Raw genomic sequence first — 19,561 nt, forward strand, 5'->3', positions numbered from 1 at the left:
ACGTCCCACCTAAATTCTTCTCTCTCCTTCCAGAACCTTCAACTGCTGGGGAAGGACAATAAGCCCTGGAGTTCTTAGAGCAGTGCTGAAAACTTACTACAGCTGAGGAACAGTAAAGAAAACCCTGTGGCCCTGGGGGAGGGGCAGGATCACGAACAGGTCCTGCCGGGACCCAGGGACACAATGTCCACTGAAGACAGAGGCTTAGACAGAATGGAGAATGATGGTGCCTGCCCCCACCAGGCTAACGGGCACTGGGTAACAAGTAATAGCAGTTGACTGTTAGGAAAGTATCTGGAATAAAACCCTCTCTGAGGCGCAGAGCAAAAAGGAAGACCTAATGCTTGGATGGAGCAGATACAGAGGAAAACTCTAGCAAATCAGCTCCCACACTAAACACAAGCTAACACTGTAGGAACTTAAAATCCGGTATAGTGAGAGTAGCTATAGCAACAATAGTCTCAAACTCAGCTCAACTCCTGCCCACGAGAAGGAAAGGTCTGTCCATTGCCAGGGAGCAAAAATTATTTATGGGATGCCCGGGTGACTCAGTCAGTACAGCACGCGACTCTTGATCTTGGGGTTGTGAGTTCGAGCCCCCACGTTGGGTGCAGAGATTACGTAAAAATAAAATCTTAAAACAAAAAACAACCTATTTGTCTCAGTCTCTACTGTCCTACACAAAATGTCCAGTTTTCACCAAAAAAAAGCAAGAATACTTCTGTGAAGAGGAAATGCAATGTAAACGGAGTCCAACCTTGTTTCTTCAGCATCTGGTAAGCATCTCGGATCTTGATATCCTCTGGAAACCAGACTGTCCAACTAAAAAGTATTTCAATGACTCTTCCTTTAACTTTTTCCGTGGTCCAGGACCCTAGGTACTGAAAATAAAAAGGAAAGAATTAGAAAGCTGGAAAGGACTGAGCAGACCAGCCAGCACACGCTACTACTAAAGAGGTAGCAGCTGAGGTCCAGGGAAGCGAGCTGCCCATGGCTGGTTGAGAGGTGAGGCAACAGAGGCCAAACTCCCTGGCACTCAGCCCCAGGGTGCCTTCTGGGTTTCAAGGAGTCACCCTCCAGAACTGCTAAAATTAAACCCACCATATACTGGTCTAGATTAGAGCCACCGGGGACACTCATTTTTTGAATGAGGCAAGTATGGAATATTAAAAGAATATATTTGGTCTTTGTCCCTAGTTGCTGGCACAGTTTCAACAACCCCTGGAATTTCTTGAGGTACAGGAATATCTTTTGTTATTCATAATGAACCCCCTTGAACCACACCTCAGTGTATGTTAACCATTCATGGTGAGCACTTAGTTTCAAGGGAGACTGACCACTTTAGAAAAGCCCACCGTGTGATGAGAGGGTTGGAAATTTCAGCCCCAGCCCAACCCCCAGGAGGGAAGGGGGCTGGAGATGAGAGTTCAGTCATGGCCAGTGATTTAATCAAAATGTCTACATAACTCCAGGTAAAACGAGGTCTGGAGAGCTTCCTGGTTAAAACACGTGATGTACCAGGAGGGTGGTGGGGAAGCTCTGCTCCCCATTTCCTCCAAGACCCTGGTCTATGCAGCTCTTCCATCTATATCCTGTATAACAAAAGGGTAATAACAAGTACAGTGCTTTCCTACCTCTTGTGAGTGTTTTTAGTGAATTATGAAACCTGGTAGAAGGCGTCATGGGAACCCCTGAATCTGCAGTTGGTCAGAGAGCAGAGGAAGTAGCCTGGGGACACCTGAGACCCCATCTGCTATCTGAAGTAGGCAGCACAGTCTAGGTAGGACTGAGCCCTTCACAGGTAAGGTATGTAATAACTCTGGGTAGTTAGTGGCAGAACTGAAATGAATTAAATTGTAGGACACACAGTTGGTATCAGAGAATTGCTGAGAAGTAGCGAAGGAGGGCTCCATCAATGTTAGGTACCCAAGAATGGTGTTGCTAAGACAGGGGCCAGGAGAAAAGGTGCCAAGGACAGGCAAGAAGGGACATAAAACTTAAAGCCACACCTGGTATCTCTTGCCATTGCCATAAAAAAAAAAAAAAAAAACCTGTCCTCAAGGGACTCCTGGGTGGCTCAACTGTTGAGAGTCTGACTCCTGATTTCAACTCAGGTCATGATCTCACAGTTTGTGAGATCAAACCCCGCGCTGGGCATGGAGCCTGCTTGGGATTCTCTCTCTCCCTCTCTCTGCTCCTCCCCACTCATGTTTGTTCTCTCTCTCAAAATAAGCAAACTTAAAATAAATAAATAATTTTTAGAAAGAAAGAAAGAAAGAAAGAAAGAAAGAAAGAAAGAAAGAAAGAAAGAAAGAAAGAAAAAGAAAACAACCTGTCCTCAAGCTTGAGTTCCTCACCCCTCCAAGCCACCACCGCAAGGCCATATTTAAAGGGAGAACGTGAAGACACGGACAAAGACAGAGCACTGCTGATGAACATGACCAGCATCCTAGACCTTGGAGAGGCTTGGGGAAGGCCATCGGAAAAGACGTGACCACCAGCTGACCTGCAAGCTGGACTTGGGCAATCAAAGATCTCTCAGCCCCTCCGCTGTCCTCGGAATACGGACAGTTGCGAGACAGTGATGTGGTATGGACAACACCCACACAGGACACCTGACTGAATCCACTTAAGACCTCTATATAAACCTCTGCTTATTAACCCTGCCACCTACCAACCTACAGTGGCCTCTCTCTGCTCTGCCTGCCCTGCGTGCAGAGGCCGATTTCAGATTATACCTGGGAAGCTCCCTTGAAGGTTACGAACCAACAAAGAGGAAAGCTGTCACGTGCAGGATATCCCCTCTCGGCTCTGTCACAAACTGGAGACAGGCTGGCAGGCTCCGCTGTAAGCAGGACTACCTCTGGACAAGAGGTACCTCTAGGGGACAAGAGGTGGAAGGATGGGGGTAGACAGTACAGGGAACAGGGCCAAGCCCACGGTGCTCACCTTTGGGGACAACACTTTGATCAGCTCATTGAGGAAGCGGAATTTAGCCACCTCGTTGTGGAACTTCTCCCCACAGTGGTTCACACACATCTCCAGCACCTGCACAGACACAGGACCCCCATGAGAAGGGAAAACCACCGGCTTCAGGACTCATCTCAAATCTGACGAGCATTCGCTGGAACCATGGTGAATGTTTCCTCAAGACTACAAAGACACTGAAGGGGTGCCTGGGTGGCTCAGTCGGTTAAGCGTCCGACTTTGGCTCAGGTCACGATCTCACTGTCCGTGGGTTCGAGCCCCGCGTCGGGCTCTGTGCTGACTGCTCAGAGCCTGGAGCCTGTTTCAGATTCTGTGTCTCCCTCTCTCTCTGACCCTCCCCTGTTCATGCTCTGTCTCCCTCTGTCTCAAAAATAAATAAATGTTAAAAAAAAATTAAAAAAAAAAAAAAAAAAGACTACAAAGACACTGAAGTTTGAGGAAGGGTGACATTTTCAGACTAAGGAAAAAATGCTACCTGTTTGATCTCACTGTAACCATCAGGTCTGTGCCCAGGCAGAAGCTTGGTGACATGTACCCAGAGGCCTCCTCACCTTTTAAGGAGACCCTTTGGGCAGATGAAACTGGCTAGAGAATCATCTCCTCCTCAGAGGCAGGAATCTGGTATGTGAAGCACAAGGGCTGTTCAGCCAAAGGCTGCCTGCTGGCTTCACAGCTCATCTCACACCAGCATGGCAGGATGGGCCTGCACATATTTTCTTTGGTCCACACTACTGTTTCACATTTCAAATTAGTTACAAATATCGATGAATTCAGAGAATTCATCTAAAAATCTGAATTTCTAATTTCTCTTGGAAAACAAAGTTCTAGCAACTCTGGGCCCAGACTCACACCTCGCACCAGCCAGCTGGCCCTGTGCTATGGCGGCCCTCGCCTGTGTTTCTGTCCTCACCCCGCGGCTCACTCATTTATGTGACCTGTCAGGCCCTGGTACATGTGGCACTTGAACTTGTCAGCCCTGGTCTCCGGAAGACAAAAGGAAATAAAACCTTCTCTTCTCCCCACACAGCGGGCTCAATGCTGCTCTCTAGAAACAGACCTCAGATGGGGCAACCCGAGCCCAGAACTCCCTCTTAGATGCTCTCCACCACACTGAAATGCGACCGGGGTCCAGCACTCTCTAGTGTCACGACAGGCAAGCTTACGCTAAGGGGCAAGCCAAACTCACCGTTAACGCATAAAGAGCTTCTTTCTCTTGTGGAGACTGGATCTTGTGGGCCAGTAGCCAGGGTGCATGGGTTGGGCTAAAGGAAAACAGAGAAAAAAGAAAACAGAGAGAGGCGCCTGGGTGGCTCAGTCGGTTAAGCGTCCAACTTCAGCTCAGATCACGATCTCACGGTTCATGAGTTCGAGCCCCATGTCGGGTTCTGTGCTAACCGCTCAGAGCCTGGAGCCTACTTTGGATTCTGAGTCTCCCTTTCTCTCTGCCCCTCCTCCGCTCACACTCTGTCTCTCTCAAAAGTAAACATTGAAAAAAAAAGTTTTTAGTAAAATAAAATAAAGGAAAACAGAGAGACCTGGGCTATGGGCGGACAGGAAGAAACCAACCAGTATGGCTGAGTATGCTCAGTCGAGTCACCTCTCTTCCAGAAGCACAGGTCCCAGAGCAGAGGTGGACTGACTCACACCCCGCACACCCACGTGCCTCTGAGGAGACCAACCCCCTACCCACCCTTCTTGCAGTGACAGCACCTGCTGTCCTCCTCCCGTCCACAGCAGCACATCATCCTGCCCATAGCCAACCCACCCCTAACGTCTCTAAAAGTGCAAGCTGAACACCCAGGGCCAGATCTGCGTGTAACCAGGTCACGAGCAGTATAGACCCTGTCTGTCAGATGACAAATGCTCAATAAACACTAGAGCAGAAAGTGTGATAAAACTTCTCACTCATTTCCAAATGCTGACTATTCAGCAACACGTTGATTAAACAACTGATGACTGACTTGATTCTTCAGTTCCTATCCAGATGCTTTGGGAACAGAAATCAACAAAATCTTACCCTTTTCCTGCTTATTCTTAAGAAAGATGACATTTAAATTATGGAGAACACACTGATCTCTATTGCATTGCTACATAACCTTGCTACATCCTACCCGTAACATTTAGAGGTCTCCTCAACAGTAGTGTCTTCTAACACTAAAATTCTTTCCAAATAATTGCCAATTACAAGTGGACTATTCTGTTTAAAAACAAACAAACAAACAGAAAAACATGACTTTTGGGAAAAAGTGTTCTCAGATCACGGAGGGGAAAAAAAAGGAAAGAGAGCCTTACCTTCTTTCTCTTAAGTAAAACAGACCCATGAGACAAAAACATGCACTTAGTCTGAGGTATCCCCCTTATCTGAGGTGTGTGTATATGTGTGTGAAAGTCACCTTACCCATTGGGATCAGTGTTCACCTGGTCACAGAAATTCTGGATAGCTGACCAATCCTGTTCTGACATGCTTGGGTCTGTGGCTTTATCTGTCAAGGAAATAAAAATAAAGAATAAAAATAAACATACACCCCACCCCCCTGCAAATAAAGTGGCAGCCAAGGACTGTGATATCACTCCTGCAGGGGATTGCAACTCGCAGGCAGAGAGCTGAAGGGACAGGACCCTGGCTGTGCGGTTGGCCACCATCAGGCACAGTGTCTGGCACATGATGAGGCTGCAGTGAAGATCTGCTGACTGAATGAACACAAAAGCTCTTGTCCTACAAGAGACTCTACTTCCGGGGCAGGGGTTGGCCTGTGTGTGCCTCCTTCATGCCTCCCGTCAGGACTTCCCCACTTTGGCCCTGCAACGAGTGTGAGCAGGGGCCAGAATCTGGGAGGTTAGTTGTAAGTTTCTGAACTGTGTGAACTAAGTGTAGAACATACCACAAGTCTCTAGGTGGCTCCACCTGGTCATCCCACCGTCTCCTCAAAAACAATACCCTTCAAACTAACCCTCAGCTTACTGAAATGCTTTTTGAGCATCCTATGTAAGAAGCTTCTCCACGTAACAGCGGCTTGTGTGGTCTAATAAAAGGACCTCCTCACGTTCACTCTTTAAAATGCTGTTGCTTTCCATAAACTTACACATTCCCAGGGACCCCAGATCCAATCATGCTAGGGTCCCCTGCACTGGACATTAGTATTTGGATGAAATCTGAGGACATTAAGCGTCGAAGGCATGGGGGCACAGACAGAGACACCTCCAGAAGGAGCATTATCAGAAAGCCTAACTTAAGACCATGCTCCACTGAGGGGAGGGGCGATCTTTGACCTTCCTGGTGCTGGATGACAGCAGCTTCTTCTCCTGCTGCTGCTGCCTAGAATTCCTGTCTGGTCGCCCAGAAAGCGTGTCCATCACGCGTGTCCTGCCCCAGACTAAACCAGGCTCTGCTCTCTCACAAAGGAGCTGCTGGGAGGCCTCTGTCCTAGGCTTTCCTAACTGCCACCCCAACTCCTTCCTGTCCAGTTCTCTGGGGCCTACCCACCTCTCCAGGGAAAGACCTTCCTGATCCTGACAGAGAAGATCTTTCAAGCTCTACAATAGGCTGATTCTAGGGTCCTGTTTCCGACATTATTCCTTTTGCCTGACCCTCTACACCTCTCCTCAAAATCCTACCCCATTCTTCAAGGCCCATCTGACTTTCCACCTTCTCCCAAAATCTCCTCCCACTGCTCTAGCCCCCGAGATTCTCCTCCCTTTCAATTACTAAAGATCCCAGGGTCAAGCACAGTATAACCTTTCCTGACGACAGTCACACTTCTGTCATGTGGAAGTCATGTGTCTGTCCACCTCAACAGTAAGACTCAAAACGCTAACACCATTCTGGCTGGCAATGCCCACATTCCCTCACCTGTTCCTCTTCAAAGCTCTTTCCCTATGCTATATCTTGAAAATCCTCTCCTGGGCGCCTGGATAGCTCACTCGGTTGAGTGTCTGAGTCTCAATTTTGGCTCAGGTCATGATCTCATGGTCATGGTATCAAGCCCCGCGTTGGGCTCCACGCTCACAGCACAGAACCTGCTTGGGATTCTCTCTCTCTCCCTCTGCCTCTCTCCCACTTGAGCTCTCTCTCTCTCAAAATAAACAAAGAAGGGGCGCCTGGGTGGCTCAGTCAGTTGGGCATCCGACTTCGGCTCAGGTCATGATCTCGCAGTCCGTGAGTTCGAGCCCCGCGTCGGGCTCTGTGCTGACAGCTCAGAGCCTGGAGCCTGTTTCAGATTCTGTGTCTCCCTCTCTCTCTGATATTCCCCCGTTCATGCTCTGTCTCTGTCTCAAAAATGAATAAACGTTAAAAAAAATTTTTTTTTAATAATAAATAAATTAAAAATAAACAAACATTAAAAAAAAATACTCTAGAAGGCAAAAGCCATATATTCCCTGCAGTGCTTAGTACAATGTCTTACTCAAAGGCACAAAATAATTACTCATGAAATAAATTATTTAAAGCAGTGACTCCGGAGATTCTGATTAAGGAGGTGTGACTCATCTAAAATAATTCTGCCCTATTTAAGCTTCTTGAAGTTTTAGTTCACTACAAGGTCAAGGTTGACGCCTCCAGGCATTCAGACCTCAACATGCAACTGGACCCAGAGGCAGAGATCAACAGAATCCAGCTTTCCTCCTCTGGCATCTCCCCACCCCCACCACCAAGTGAAAAGAGTTAGACAGGCACCAGCTTTTCCAAAGGAAGAAAATACTTCTATGAAATTAAGTCATGTTCCAAACCCTTAGCCCAGGCAAAGCAGCTAGATCTATACAGTGTAAGAGTTTCTTTTTTATTTGTATCATGAGGATTCCCTCAAAGTTTATCCCAGCCCCCAAATAATAGCAATAATAGTATTAGATGCTTTTTCTTTTTTTTTTTTTTAAGAAGTTACTACGTGTCATACACCAGGCTGAGTGTTTTCCAAGCCTCCCTTCCTTCTAATCTTCAGAAGGGAGAACACCACCATCATCTCACCATTTTACAGGTAAAGAAGCCTACCCGGCCACAAAAACTGGAAAACAACAGGAACGGAACTTCAGTCTCAGGTCTGGCCCAAGCCGGGGCCCCAACATTTCTCAAGGTAAACTCAGTTCCTTGACAGAGACAAGGCCTCTTTGGGAACTAGTTTCTTCGATTTTCTCACCACTAAGTCATCAGTTCCCTAAAGCAAGAAGATGAGTCTCATTCACCTTCACATGCTCTAGCACCTAGAATAGTAATCAGCACAAAGATCTATTGAATGAATGAATGATTCACCCTTTGCTATACACAGTTTGACCAGTTGGCTGGACATATTTCTGACTCCAGGAGATGCGTATTCCAGTTCTGAAACAACTGGGTTTCCCAAAACATAATGCTGGCCTGTCAAGCTATCTCAGAGGCCTTGAGCAGCTCCAGAGAAAAGACCCCCAGGGGACCATCAGCTGGGTCTGATCAGGCCATGGCACTGACCCAGGTTTGTAGGATACCCATCTGCCCCAAGGAGTGGCTGGGGGCAAGCAGGGCATGGCCAAGGAAGAACTCAAAGAACCCCTTCTCTGTTTCTCGTGACTGCCACAGCCCCCCCGGGGGCCATCCTAGTGGATTTATTTAGCTGGCACTTGGGCAGGACAAACAACACTACCACCATCTATCTGCTTAATAAAAGCAATGTTTCTATCCATTTCAAGCCTGCTGCAGGATGAGAGGTATTAAGAAAACAGCTGAGCCCTCCAGCCATGAGTGAAATAGCTCATCTAAGAGTGACCAAATCAGAAGGCAAATCATCTCACACCAGCTGCCAACCAACCACAGAGTCATGACTTTGGCGCTCTGAGCAGCCTGTGCTAGAAAGGGGAACCCTGGGGCTGTGGGGAAGCAAGCAGTCACCTCAAGGAGCATTTAGCATTCAATCCTTCAGGAAGCACCCACTGACCCCTACAGTAGTCCAGCGGTCATTCAACCAAGCACACTGGATGTGTCTTGGGTACCGAGACCCACCACGGGAATCTCCTATGCCATGCTCCAAGATAAAGAAGGAGCTCAGCCCGCCAGAAGCTGGGAGCATATAAATAGATTGCAATTTGACCACCCCAGACTCCAAAAGAGGCACAAAAGGGGGGCTGGAAGGAAGACAGGATACATCACCTGGGGGTAGGTCCAGGTGGAAGGAAGAAAGGGATTTACCGAGCACCCCACTTTAAGCACAGAGGATGGCAAATAGCCCCTGGCAGCACATCTGCAGCTACCATCCTAGAGACCGAGGGGCCCCAGTGCTGGTTGGAAGAGCATGGGACTGGCCAAAAAGCTAAAAGGCCCACTAAGAGGGCAGTGAGTTAAATCAATTACAGTATACCCATATAAAGGGACATAGAGGTTTTCAGTAACAAAATGAGACGTATCTATGCAGTCATGTGGAACAGCGACCAAAATCAATTAAATTTGAGGGTAGAGGGTTATGGAATGCACAGAGCTGCTATTTGTATTTTAGTTTTTTTTAATGTTTATTTATTTTTGAGAGACAGAGCATGAGCTGGGGAGGGGCAGAGAGAGACAGAATCCATCCAAAGCAGGCTCTGGGCTGTGAGGTGTCAGCACAGAGCCCGATGTGGCTCGAACTCATGAGCTGTGAGATCATAACCTGAGCCGAAGACGCTTAACCAACTGAGGCACCCAGGTGCCCCGCTATTTGCATTTTTTTTTTTAATGTTTACTTATTTTGACAGAGACAGCATGAGTGAGGGAGGGGCAGAGAGAGAGTCTCGAACAGGCTCCACACTATCAGCACAGAGCACGATCTGGGGCTCGACCTCACAAACCTCGAGATCATGACCTGAGCCGAAATGAACAGTCAGATCCTTAACCCACCGAGCCACCCAGGAACCCCTGCTATTTGTATTTTTAAAGTATAAGCTTCTAGTAACAGCTTCCTGATGTTCCTTTGGAGAACTACTCCTCCCCAGTTCTAGGTCCAAAGTTTTTTGTTTTTTGTTTTTTTTTTTTCTGCTAAGCCAATATGAGTGAGTTTTCTCCCATTCACAACTGAAAACACTAATAATAATAATATTTAACACTACATGCCAGGCACTATTCTAAGTGTTTCACATGTATTAACAACTCTAACAAGGACAGGTTACTACTATCCCCGTCTTCAAGACACAGCTGCCCTGCCCGCTGAGGCCAGATCTGTTAGTGACCTGAACTTGGCAGTCATCAGACTGCAGCTAAAGTGACTTCTTCCTCCATCCAGACCAGACTCAGGGAACACAGCTATACTGTCCTTGCCATACCATCACCCCCCCCACCCCCCGCACCTCCTTGTCCTTCCTTAGCACCAAGTCCACTGTGCCCCACTCCCCCATCCCGGCAAATCTAGTTTAAAGGTTTTTATTTTTTTTTAATGTTTATTGAGAGAAAGGGAGGGAGAGAGAGAGAGAACGCGTGCGCAAGCAGGGGAGAGACAAAGAGATAGGGAGAGAGGATCCAAAGTGGGCTCTGCACTGACAGCAGAGAGCCCAATGCAGGGCTCGAACTCATAAACCCTGAAAGCATGACCTCAGCTGAAACTGGATGCTCAGCCTCAACCGACGGAGCCACCAAGGCATCCCCAGCAAATCTAGTTTCAACCGTAGTTTGCCTCCTCTGATCCTACTAGAGGTGGAGAATCACACAACCACGAAGACTAGAACAAACATTTCTGATGTCCAATCAACACTTGGAGGTCCAAACTCAGAGGATCTCAAGTGTGAAGGAGGAACGTGATCCTGCCCCTCTCCCCGAGGGTACATTTGGCAATATCTGGAGACATTTTTGGTTTTATCTGGACATTTTGGTGTGTGCTACTGGCATCTAATGGATTGAGGCCAGAGATTCTACCAAGCATCTTATAATGCACAGGACAGGCCCCACAACACTGTTATGGAGCCCAATATGCCATCGATGTCAAGGTTGAGAAACCCTGTTCTCAACCATACAGGTGGGCTCCCTTTTGTTTCCCTTCCCAAACTTCTCCACTTCGTTCCTGGATCCCCTGGTTCCACTGCAGCCCCCAACACTCAGCAGGGAATGGCGGGGGGCAGTGATACTGAAACTTATTTGCATGTGTAATCATCTTTATCTCCTTCCCCAAACATTCAGAAAAACACAAGGTGCCCTTCTCTGCGAAGCCAAATCACCCCTTTCTGCTTGGGCTCTGACCTCCCACAGCATCTTCAAGCCCCTTACCAGGAGCTACAGCACTGGACTTGGAATTTAAGGATAGTTCCTCAAAGGAACAACAGGCTAAAGAGGGGCTTACAAGTGCCGCTCTCCTTGTAAGATCTCCTTTACACCTGAATTCCCTCTAGTTACCCTCCCTCCTTCCTTTCACAAAGGCCATCAAAAAAAAAGGAAAAAAAAAAAAAAAAAAAGGCTAGTGACCAGGGGCTACTCTCTCTCCCTACACCAAACTTTATGTTTCAGAGTCGTTGCCAACTCTTCAAAACTCAAGAGATTTTACATAAAAATGTAGGTTCTAGCTCTACCTGAAAAACTAGAAGATCCAGCACCTTTGGGACAGCAGCCTATAACGTCTGGGGCTAAAGAACCCCCTCCTCTGGCAGTCTTGTATCCTGTTAGCTCCTGTACGGGGTCAGCTGACAGCCATCCTTGTACCCAGCCCACCTGACTCTCTTTTTGGCAACTCCAGTCTAGGCATGTTCTCCACCACCTAATTAGCCGCTTGTCCCCACCATTTAACTCAAAGATGCCTCATCAGTAAACTTTTAGTTGCCAAATTCAACGTTCCCCCTTCTCCTGCCTGACCCACCTCCATCTTTCTGCAGCAAAGCTACCTACCAACTTGCACCCCTCCTTTGAGATCTGTGGCTCCCCACCCTCCCAGCTCTCCCCCTGCCTGTGTCCGCTCTGCCCGTGTCAGGCTGCTTTCCCCACCTGCTTCCTAAATGGTGAGGTTCTCCACGCCCCATCTGCAAACCTCTGCTCTGGACAAGCCCTCTGTCAATGAACTGAAGATTCCCACACTGGCCTCCAGCTCTTACCCTCTCTGCAGCTGACCACCTGCCTGGAGAAGGTCTCTTTTTGGCTGTGCCACTTGCACCTCAAACTCCACAACTCAACCATTCCTTCCATCTTAAACAAGTCCTCCTCACAGGTGAGTCATTTCTAACCAACCAGTCACCCCGAGTCCGAACCCAGAGATCCACCCCAGACTTCTTCTGGTCTCCTGCCTCCATTTAAATGCATCAAGGCTGCGGATTGTGCCTACTAATGATTTCTACTGTCAGTCCCAATGCCTTTGTCCTTCTTCAGCCCCCCAACACTACCGAAAGACCTTTTGTATTTACTCTCCTCCTTAACCAGTTTGGCTCCACATGACTGCAGGTAATGCTGTTAATAGGTGTACCGGATCAGATTCTCCAGCTGAAAACTCCACCCCAACCCCACCCCAGAATAAGATATAAACTCCTTTCTGCAGCATACAAGCCCCAATTAGCCCTGCAGCCTCTTTTCCAGGCTTTGTTCTTCAGGCTTTGCACTCTAGCACTACCAACTACTGGTTCCGAGAATGCTCCACACTCTCTTGTCCCCAGCTTTTGCACATGCAGTTTCTTGTGCTTGAGAGATGTTCTTGCCTACACTGTCCACTTAAATGCTAGATCTGCTGTGACAATCCCCAGGTAAACAGATCAACTCCTACCACCACTGTGGACCCCCACCCCCAATGTCCATTAGTAATGACAAGGTGCCCTTACTGTGGGCTTGGACCCATTAAACAATGTCTTTGTGATCAAGGGCCCCGTGTGATGCATCTCAGAGAATTTCCAGCACCTAGCAGAGCCCAATACAAGCTGCACGGTCTCTGTCCTCTTTGAATTTCAATGCCTCATCGGTAACACAAGGACATAACAACCCCTACCCCCGAGGGCTGTCGTGAAGCTAACCGTACACGTAAGTCCGGCCAGAGTAAACACGCGCAAAAGGTATAAAGGGCTTGTTTTGACACTGACGACCGCAGCCAGCCAGCGATCTGTGCTAGCTCCAAAGAGACCGCAAGAGGCTGCCTGGCTTGCACGAATAAGACCAGTCCTGTTCAGTGTAAACGTCCCCATCTCCAAAACGTGGTTAATAATAGAAGCTGCCTCTTGGGGTCGTAATGAGGTTTAACAAAGGCTGAACTCCTTCTAGCAGTGTACTTGACACAAAAGAAAAGCTCAACAAACGCTAGCCATTACGTTTTTAAGGTTTATGAGCTACGACGACAGTGATGGTGGGCAGTGGCAGGGAGCAGAGCACGTACACTCGGGCCCGCCGCGCCGCACCCGGGCCGATCCCCGCACCCCGGCCCAGCCCAGCCCCCTCCCCGCGGCCACCTGCCCGCCGCCGCGTCCGAAGAAAGGCCTGGGGAGGCGGGAAGCCAGGCCTCACGTGTGGCTCTGGGCCCGTGCCGAGGGGCGGCCCCGCTACTCACTGAGCCACAGCTCCAGCGCTGCTGCCGGCCCCGGGGGCCCCTCGGCCGACTCCGCCCCCGCCGCGGCCTCGGCCCCCGCAGGCACCGTCGCCGCCGCCGCCATGGCCCAAACCCCGCTGTTCGAGCCACTGCCACCCCTTCCCCTCTGGCTGCCACCGCCGCCGTCCGGCGCGCTCCGGGGCTGCCGACGCGGCAGGCGCGGGTTTGGCACGTGATGGGCGGGGCAGTGTGAGGCCCCGCCCACCGTTCCGGCCCCCGCCTCCCTGCGGTCTTAGGGGCCCGGGGAGGTATCCTACCAAGATGCTTCCCGTCTGTCTGGGCTTCGTTCGCCCGGTCTTCTCGACCAGCAATGGGATCAAAGCCCATCAAGCCAACTTCGCGAGGCCTGCGCGCTCTCCTCCTTTTGGAGTAAGCTTGTCGGATGAAATGCAGGACGCTCACTTAAATTTGATTTCAGATAAACTCGGTATAGTTTGGGGGTATTTTTAACCAGCGGGGTCTTGCGCCACACCACCTTCTCTGAAATGACACGCCCGCTCTCCTCTATACTCCCTTATTTTCTCCATCATACATTACACCATAGATATACTACAGGTTTGCTTATTTTGCTAAAGGATAATTTTTCCCGAAAAAGTCATGATTCTCACACATATTGAAATGAGCACGTATTAAATATTTTAACTAATTAGAAGGGCAGCAAGCAGATGCTATAATCCATTCAAAAGAGAAAAAAGGTTGGGGCGTCTGCTGGCTCAGTTGCTAAGGATGAGAGTCGGTTTTGTGGTTGATAAGTTCAAGCCCTACATTGGGTGTAGAGATTACTTAAAAATAAAATGTTAACCAAAAAAGCTTAAAAAGGTAAATTTATACAGAATAACGGAATGTTGGAACACATGGACAAAGGGACACAAAACCAGCTTTTCCATCAGCAGTGAGGGTTGTCTGTCCAGCCCGCTGAATAACTTGCATTACTATCATTCATCTACGAGTAACCGCCTTGTGAGATGTCTGTGCCACGAAGAAAGGCAATGCAGAATTTTCCTTCCAAGCACAAATTGTCGATACTCCATTGTCTGTTTCGCCCCACTAATAAAAGCAAAAACTTTGTATGCTTCTATAACCCCAGGTGCCAATAAATATTTGTTGAATGGCCAGATGAACCCTAGAAGCAGTAAGAGGTAGCTGTGGGGCTTTGTCCCCTCTCTGAAAGAGTACATCAACCTTTCTAATTTTGACCTCAAACTGTCTCATTGATCAAGCTCTTAACAGACAAAAAGACCCAGTGAGGAAAGCATCCCGTGATGGGAAACAAAACTACCCCCTCAAGCAAGAAGGACCACCCTGAGCCAGCAAGACCCGTCCTGCCTGACCCTAAGACAATCGTGACCTGATCTTCAGTGCCCACTTGCACGTACCCACCGACCTTTGTCCCACATTTTCCTTACATAAACCTGGAAGTGCTTTTGGCACTTTGGAGACAGTCTTTGAGATGTTACATGGCTCCCTTCTCCATGTTGTTCTCACAGAAATAAATCCCTTTCTTGTTTCACTCTCCCCCTACCCCCCTTGGCTCTCTGCTTTTGGGTTTTGTCAGCAGTGAATGGCCAGACCTGGTCTGTTTGGGACCTCCAGAGCTAGGTGCTTGCTCTTGGCACCCTTTCGGCCCAGTGATACCCCTACCCCAAATAAATACACAATCTAAGTGAGGTACAACCGTTGTGCTGTTTCAGAATAAGCCTAGCCACACACATCTCCTGCTGGGAGATTGCTGCCCATAGCACCCTTCTATATGGAAACTGTCACAAAAGGGCTCTGCAGGACAAAGAAATGACATGTTTACTGTATGCCTGCTTCTACGCTACCTTTTTTTTTCTTTAACGTTTATTTATTTTTGAGATAGAGAGAAACAGAGCGTGAGCCGGGGAAGGGCAGAGAAAGGGGGAGACACAGAATCTGAAGCAGGCTCCAGGCTCTGAGCTGTCAGCACAGAGCTCCATGCGGGGCTCAAACCCATGAACTGTGAGATCATGACCTGAGCCGAAGTCGGATGCTTAACCAAGTGAGCCACCCAGGTGCCCCTATGCTAAACCTTTTACCTGTCTTAGTAAACAAGTTGCTATAGCACAATATCCCAGACAGGGTGGCCTAAACAACAGACATTTCTCACAGGTCTGGAGGCTGGGAAGTCCAAAGGTGCTGCAGATTGGGTCCCTGGTAAGGCCTCACTTCCTGGTCTGCAGAGGGCTGTCTTCATGCTGTGTGCTCACAAAGTGGGGGGAGAGGAGGCAGCGGAGGGAGGTGGGAAGAGAGGGAAGAGGGAGAAAGCATGCCCGTGGTCTCGTTCTCTTATAAAGACACTAATCCCTTCATGAGCACCCCACCCTTGTGACCACATCTAAACCTAATTAACTCCCAAAGCCAACCCGGTCCAAATACCATCACATTGGGAGTTAGAGCTTCAACAAGAATTTTAGGAGACACCTTCCAACTAGAACATTATTCATATAGGAGACATTTTGTATTTCAATGAAAACTGCATTGTCTATAGCACATCCTTCTGTTATCTTTTTTCTGGTTCTTTGGGAATTATGTTACACCTCTGAAAGCTGTAGGTTAAATAAAAGCAATGAAAAGTTACTGTTTATAGGCATGCAAATGAATTCTGTCCCAGGAAGATACAACCCTCTCCATGTGGAAAAACCAGTTTGTCTCCATCTGCACGTTCATTTCGATATTCCTGAGCTATAAATGTGTCTGTACTTTGGATTCTCCTTTGAACTGGCTGTAACATCTCATCAGTGTCTTCATTAAAGAGTCAAATAAGATCTTTTTTTTTTAATGCTTATTTATTTTTGAGAGAGGGAGAGACAGAGTGCAAGCTGGGGAGGGGCAGAGAAAGAGGGAGACACAGAATCCAAAGCAGGCTCCAGGCTCCGAGCTGTCTGCACAGAGCCCGACGTGGGGCTCGAACTCACGAACCATTGAGATCATGGCCTGAGCCAAAGTCGGACGCTCAACCGACTGAGCCACCCAGGCGCCCCTGGAGTCAAATAAAATCTTTAACACATGCCCATCTCTTAAAAATTCTAAACACCTGGCAACACTACAGCTGGGCTTCCTCACTGCAACAAATGTCTGGCGATGACTAGAGACTGGGCCCTGTAGAGGGGCAGGAGTTCGTATGCCAGGAACCATCCATCACTTCCTAAATATTTCTTACACCCGGTTCCTGATTTTAAGCAACTCCACTCATTTAATATTTTGACATGTAGATCAGTAGTTTTCCAACTGGTATTTGCATCACTTGAAGGGCTTATTAAAACACATAACGCAGGGCCTGACCCACACAGTTTCTAATTCAGTGGGTCTGGGGTGAGGCCCAAGAATCTTTCTAACTAGTCCCCAGGCGATGCTGATGCCGATCACTGGTCTAGGGACCACAACCGAAAGGTAAAAGGGTAAGTGGGCAGTAAGGAAGTGTATTGGGAGTTCAGAGTAGTGGTTGGGTTCATAGATCACTGAACTTCTGGCACTTTATAGATGCAAAATAATTATTGGCGGAGCCGGAATCCTCTGGCTCTCCCTAGCTAGCTCTCAGCACCAGATGGGGCTAATTGTACCTTGAGTCCTTTCTTTTGCTTGTCCTGTTCCCTCAGCCTGGAACAATCTCAACATCCTGTCAAACTACCTCAGCATTGGGCTGCCAGATTTAGCCAATAAAAATAGAGGAAGCCCAGCTAAATCTGAATTTCAGACAAACAATTTTTTAGCACGAGTATGTCCTAAACATTGCATGGGACTTACTTATACTAAAAAAAATTATTCATGGGGCACCTGGGTGGCTCAGTCAGTTGAGCATCCGACTTTGGCTCAGGTCATGATGTCACGGTTTGTGAGTTCGAGCGCTGCGTCAGGCTCTGTGCTGACAGCTCAGAGCCTGGAGCCTGCTTCAGATTCTGTGTCTCCCTCTCTCTCTGCTCCTCCCCTGTTTGCACTCCCTCTCTCTCAAAAATAAATAAACATTAAAAAAAAATATTCACTATTTATCTGAAATCAAAATTAAAAGGCAAAAACCCAACTCCTTCTAAAGAAAGCGTTCCCCACTGGCTTCCTCCGCCTACCCCAGGATATCCATATCCCTCTACCACTTTGATGGCCTCTCCACCATCACCTCCACACTTACATTATCGTAATTGTTAGTCTCACATGAGACTCTCATCTCTTTGAGGTGGGGACCTTCTCTTTCGTTCTGTTCTTTTCAAACTTAATAAATAAATGTAAATACACACATACACATATAAGTATATAAATAATTGGGGGTAAGAAATACCTGTGGACTGAGCATCTGTAATTAATGAGCCCTTATTATTCCTCTCCACATTTCCAGGCCTAACAGGGCCTGGCACACAATAGGTATTCGTCAAGTGAATGAATAAAGACAGGATTAAATGGATTCAGTTTAGAGGGGTTCTCCAGGTAAAGAAGGCCTCCCTTCCTTGGCTGGGCTGTCCTACTGCAATCAGGATTGGGGGAGGGGTGGTAGTGGGCAGAGCTGAGGGGACTCCAGCCCAGAAGGAAAGGCCGTGGCCCTAACATTTGGCCCAGCTATGCAGGATAAGCTGGAGATCCCCAGGGCATCATAATAAGCATGAATGCCAAGACAAACTTGAACTGACTTCTAAATAAAAAAAAAAAAAAAAAAAAAAAAAAATTTCATTTCCTGTGATTCACTAATGAAAATAGCAGCCACAAGTGATGTGAAGTTCCTGCACACTGCAAGTCAGTATTCTAACTAAACATAGTGACTTTGGCAACGCCAGCGCCTTTGCACTTGACTGCTCACCCTGACCATCCAACTTAATCAGAGGCAGATCTGGCCTTTTACTCAACGGTATCTACTAAGCACCCACCGGTGAACCAGTGCCATTCTCAGCACTAGGGGTACAATGGTGAAGACAGAAGAGGCCCCTGTTCTGGTGGACTCTCCGGTCTGACACTAACAAATAAGTGCAGAATTGCTTACATACACAATTAGTTACGCAATCGATTCCAATTGTGTGCTTTGGAAAAGAATAGGGTGCTGATGATTAATGACAACAGGAAGACCTTCTGGGAGGAAGTCAAAGGTCTCCCTGAGGTGATAGCCGGGCTGGGATCTGAAGGCTAAGAAAAAGGTGACCAGGCAAAGCCAGAGAAGAGCGGGTTGGACTCGCCTTCCAGTCACAGAGAACAGTAGTTAGCACGAAGGCAGGAAGGAGACATGCCTAGGGCCCTCGGGAGGGCATATGTGGCTGGAGGCCAGACAAGAGGGCACGTGAGGGGCAGTAACGGATGAGGCTGTGATAAGGATGCATGGCTTCATCATGACAACAGCTCTCCTCATGCCTCATTTTCTAATCCTCTCCCACCAGGTCTGGTTCTGCTCAAATCTCTGCAGCAAAGCTGCCAAAACGATCTTTCCAATGACCCACGGACCTGATCGTGTCCCTTCCCTGCTCAAAACATTTCAATGGCTCCTCACCTTCCACCTCCCAAAGACTTAATTCATGTCTTCACTAACTGAACCCCCACTTTGTTCAGGTGCCCACTGTTCCCCAACCCCGCCATGTACCTCAGGGAAGAGCTGGCCCTGCCCCCAGCTCTGGGTCTGACTGATCTATGAGGATGTCTCTCCTACTTCCCCAGAAGTTCAAGAATGGGGAAGTAGAGCCGTGAGGGGTGCTTGGAGAAGTTCCCTTACTTTTAGAGAGAGAGTCACAGAAAGCCACTATTGCTGACAAGACATGAAGGAGGAAGTGCAGAGAGGCCCAACCACTTAAGCCAGCCAATTAATTGCAAGCAGAGGCAATCAACCAGAGGCTATTGGCTGAGGCCAATATAGTAGAGATGGAAAGACCCTGGGTCCTTACTGATGTCCTGAACGTTTAATTAACCAACCCTAGAGCCTGCCTTACCCCTGAACTTCCTGTCACATGAAATACTAAATCTTGTTTTAAGCTGGTTTGAATCTGGGTTTTTTGGTTTTGTGTTTGTTTGTTTTTTTGCATCAGACGGCATACTGATACCCTTAACCTGGCAAAGAAGGGCCATTTGGAATTTCCCTCTGCCTGTTTTCTCAGCCACTTTGAGGCCCCCTCAAC

The 19,561-nt window shown here is 48.1% G+C and overlaps 1 protein-coding gene across 1 annotated transcript in view; it reads right to left on the reverse strand.

Annotated features, from left to right (window-relative positions):
- Window positions 1-13,617, reverse strand: part of GGA2 (golgi associated, gamma adaptin ear containing, ARF binding protein 2) — a 33,946-nt gene extending 20,329 nt beyond the window's left edge. Inside the window, exons 1-5 of the mRNA XM_019430404.2 lie at window positions 13,422-13,617; window positions 5,387-5,471; window positions 4,175-4,250; window positions 2,950-3,048; window positions 758-881 (exon numbers count right to left, since the gene is read on the reverse strand). Of these exons, the coding sequence (XP_019285949.1) occupies window positions 758-881; window positions 2,950-3,048; window positions 4,175-4,250; window positions 5,387-5,471; window positions 13,422-13,524 (487 nt within the window). The 5' untranslated portion in view covers window positions 13,525-13,617. The remainder of the gene's footprint in view (window positions 1-757; window positions 882-2,949; window positions 3,049-4,174; window positions 4,251-5,386; window positions 5,472-13,421) is intronic.
- Between the last annotated feature and the right edge of the window lie 5,944 nt (window positions 13,618-19,561).

Source organism: Panthera pardus, unplaced genomic scaffold (assembly GCF_024362965.1).
Source record: "Panthera pardus isolate Hobbes unplaced genomic scaffold, ASM2436296v1 HiC_scaffold_5, whole genome shotgun sequence".
NCBI classification, from domain to species: domain Eukaryota; kingdom Metazoa; phylum Chordata; class Mammalia; order Carnivora; family Felidae; genus Panthera; species Panthera pardus.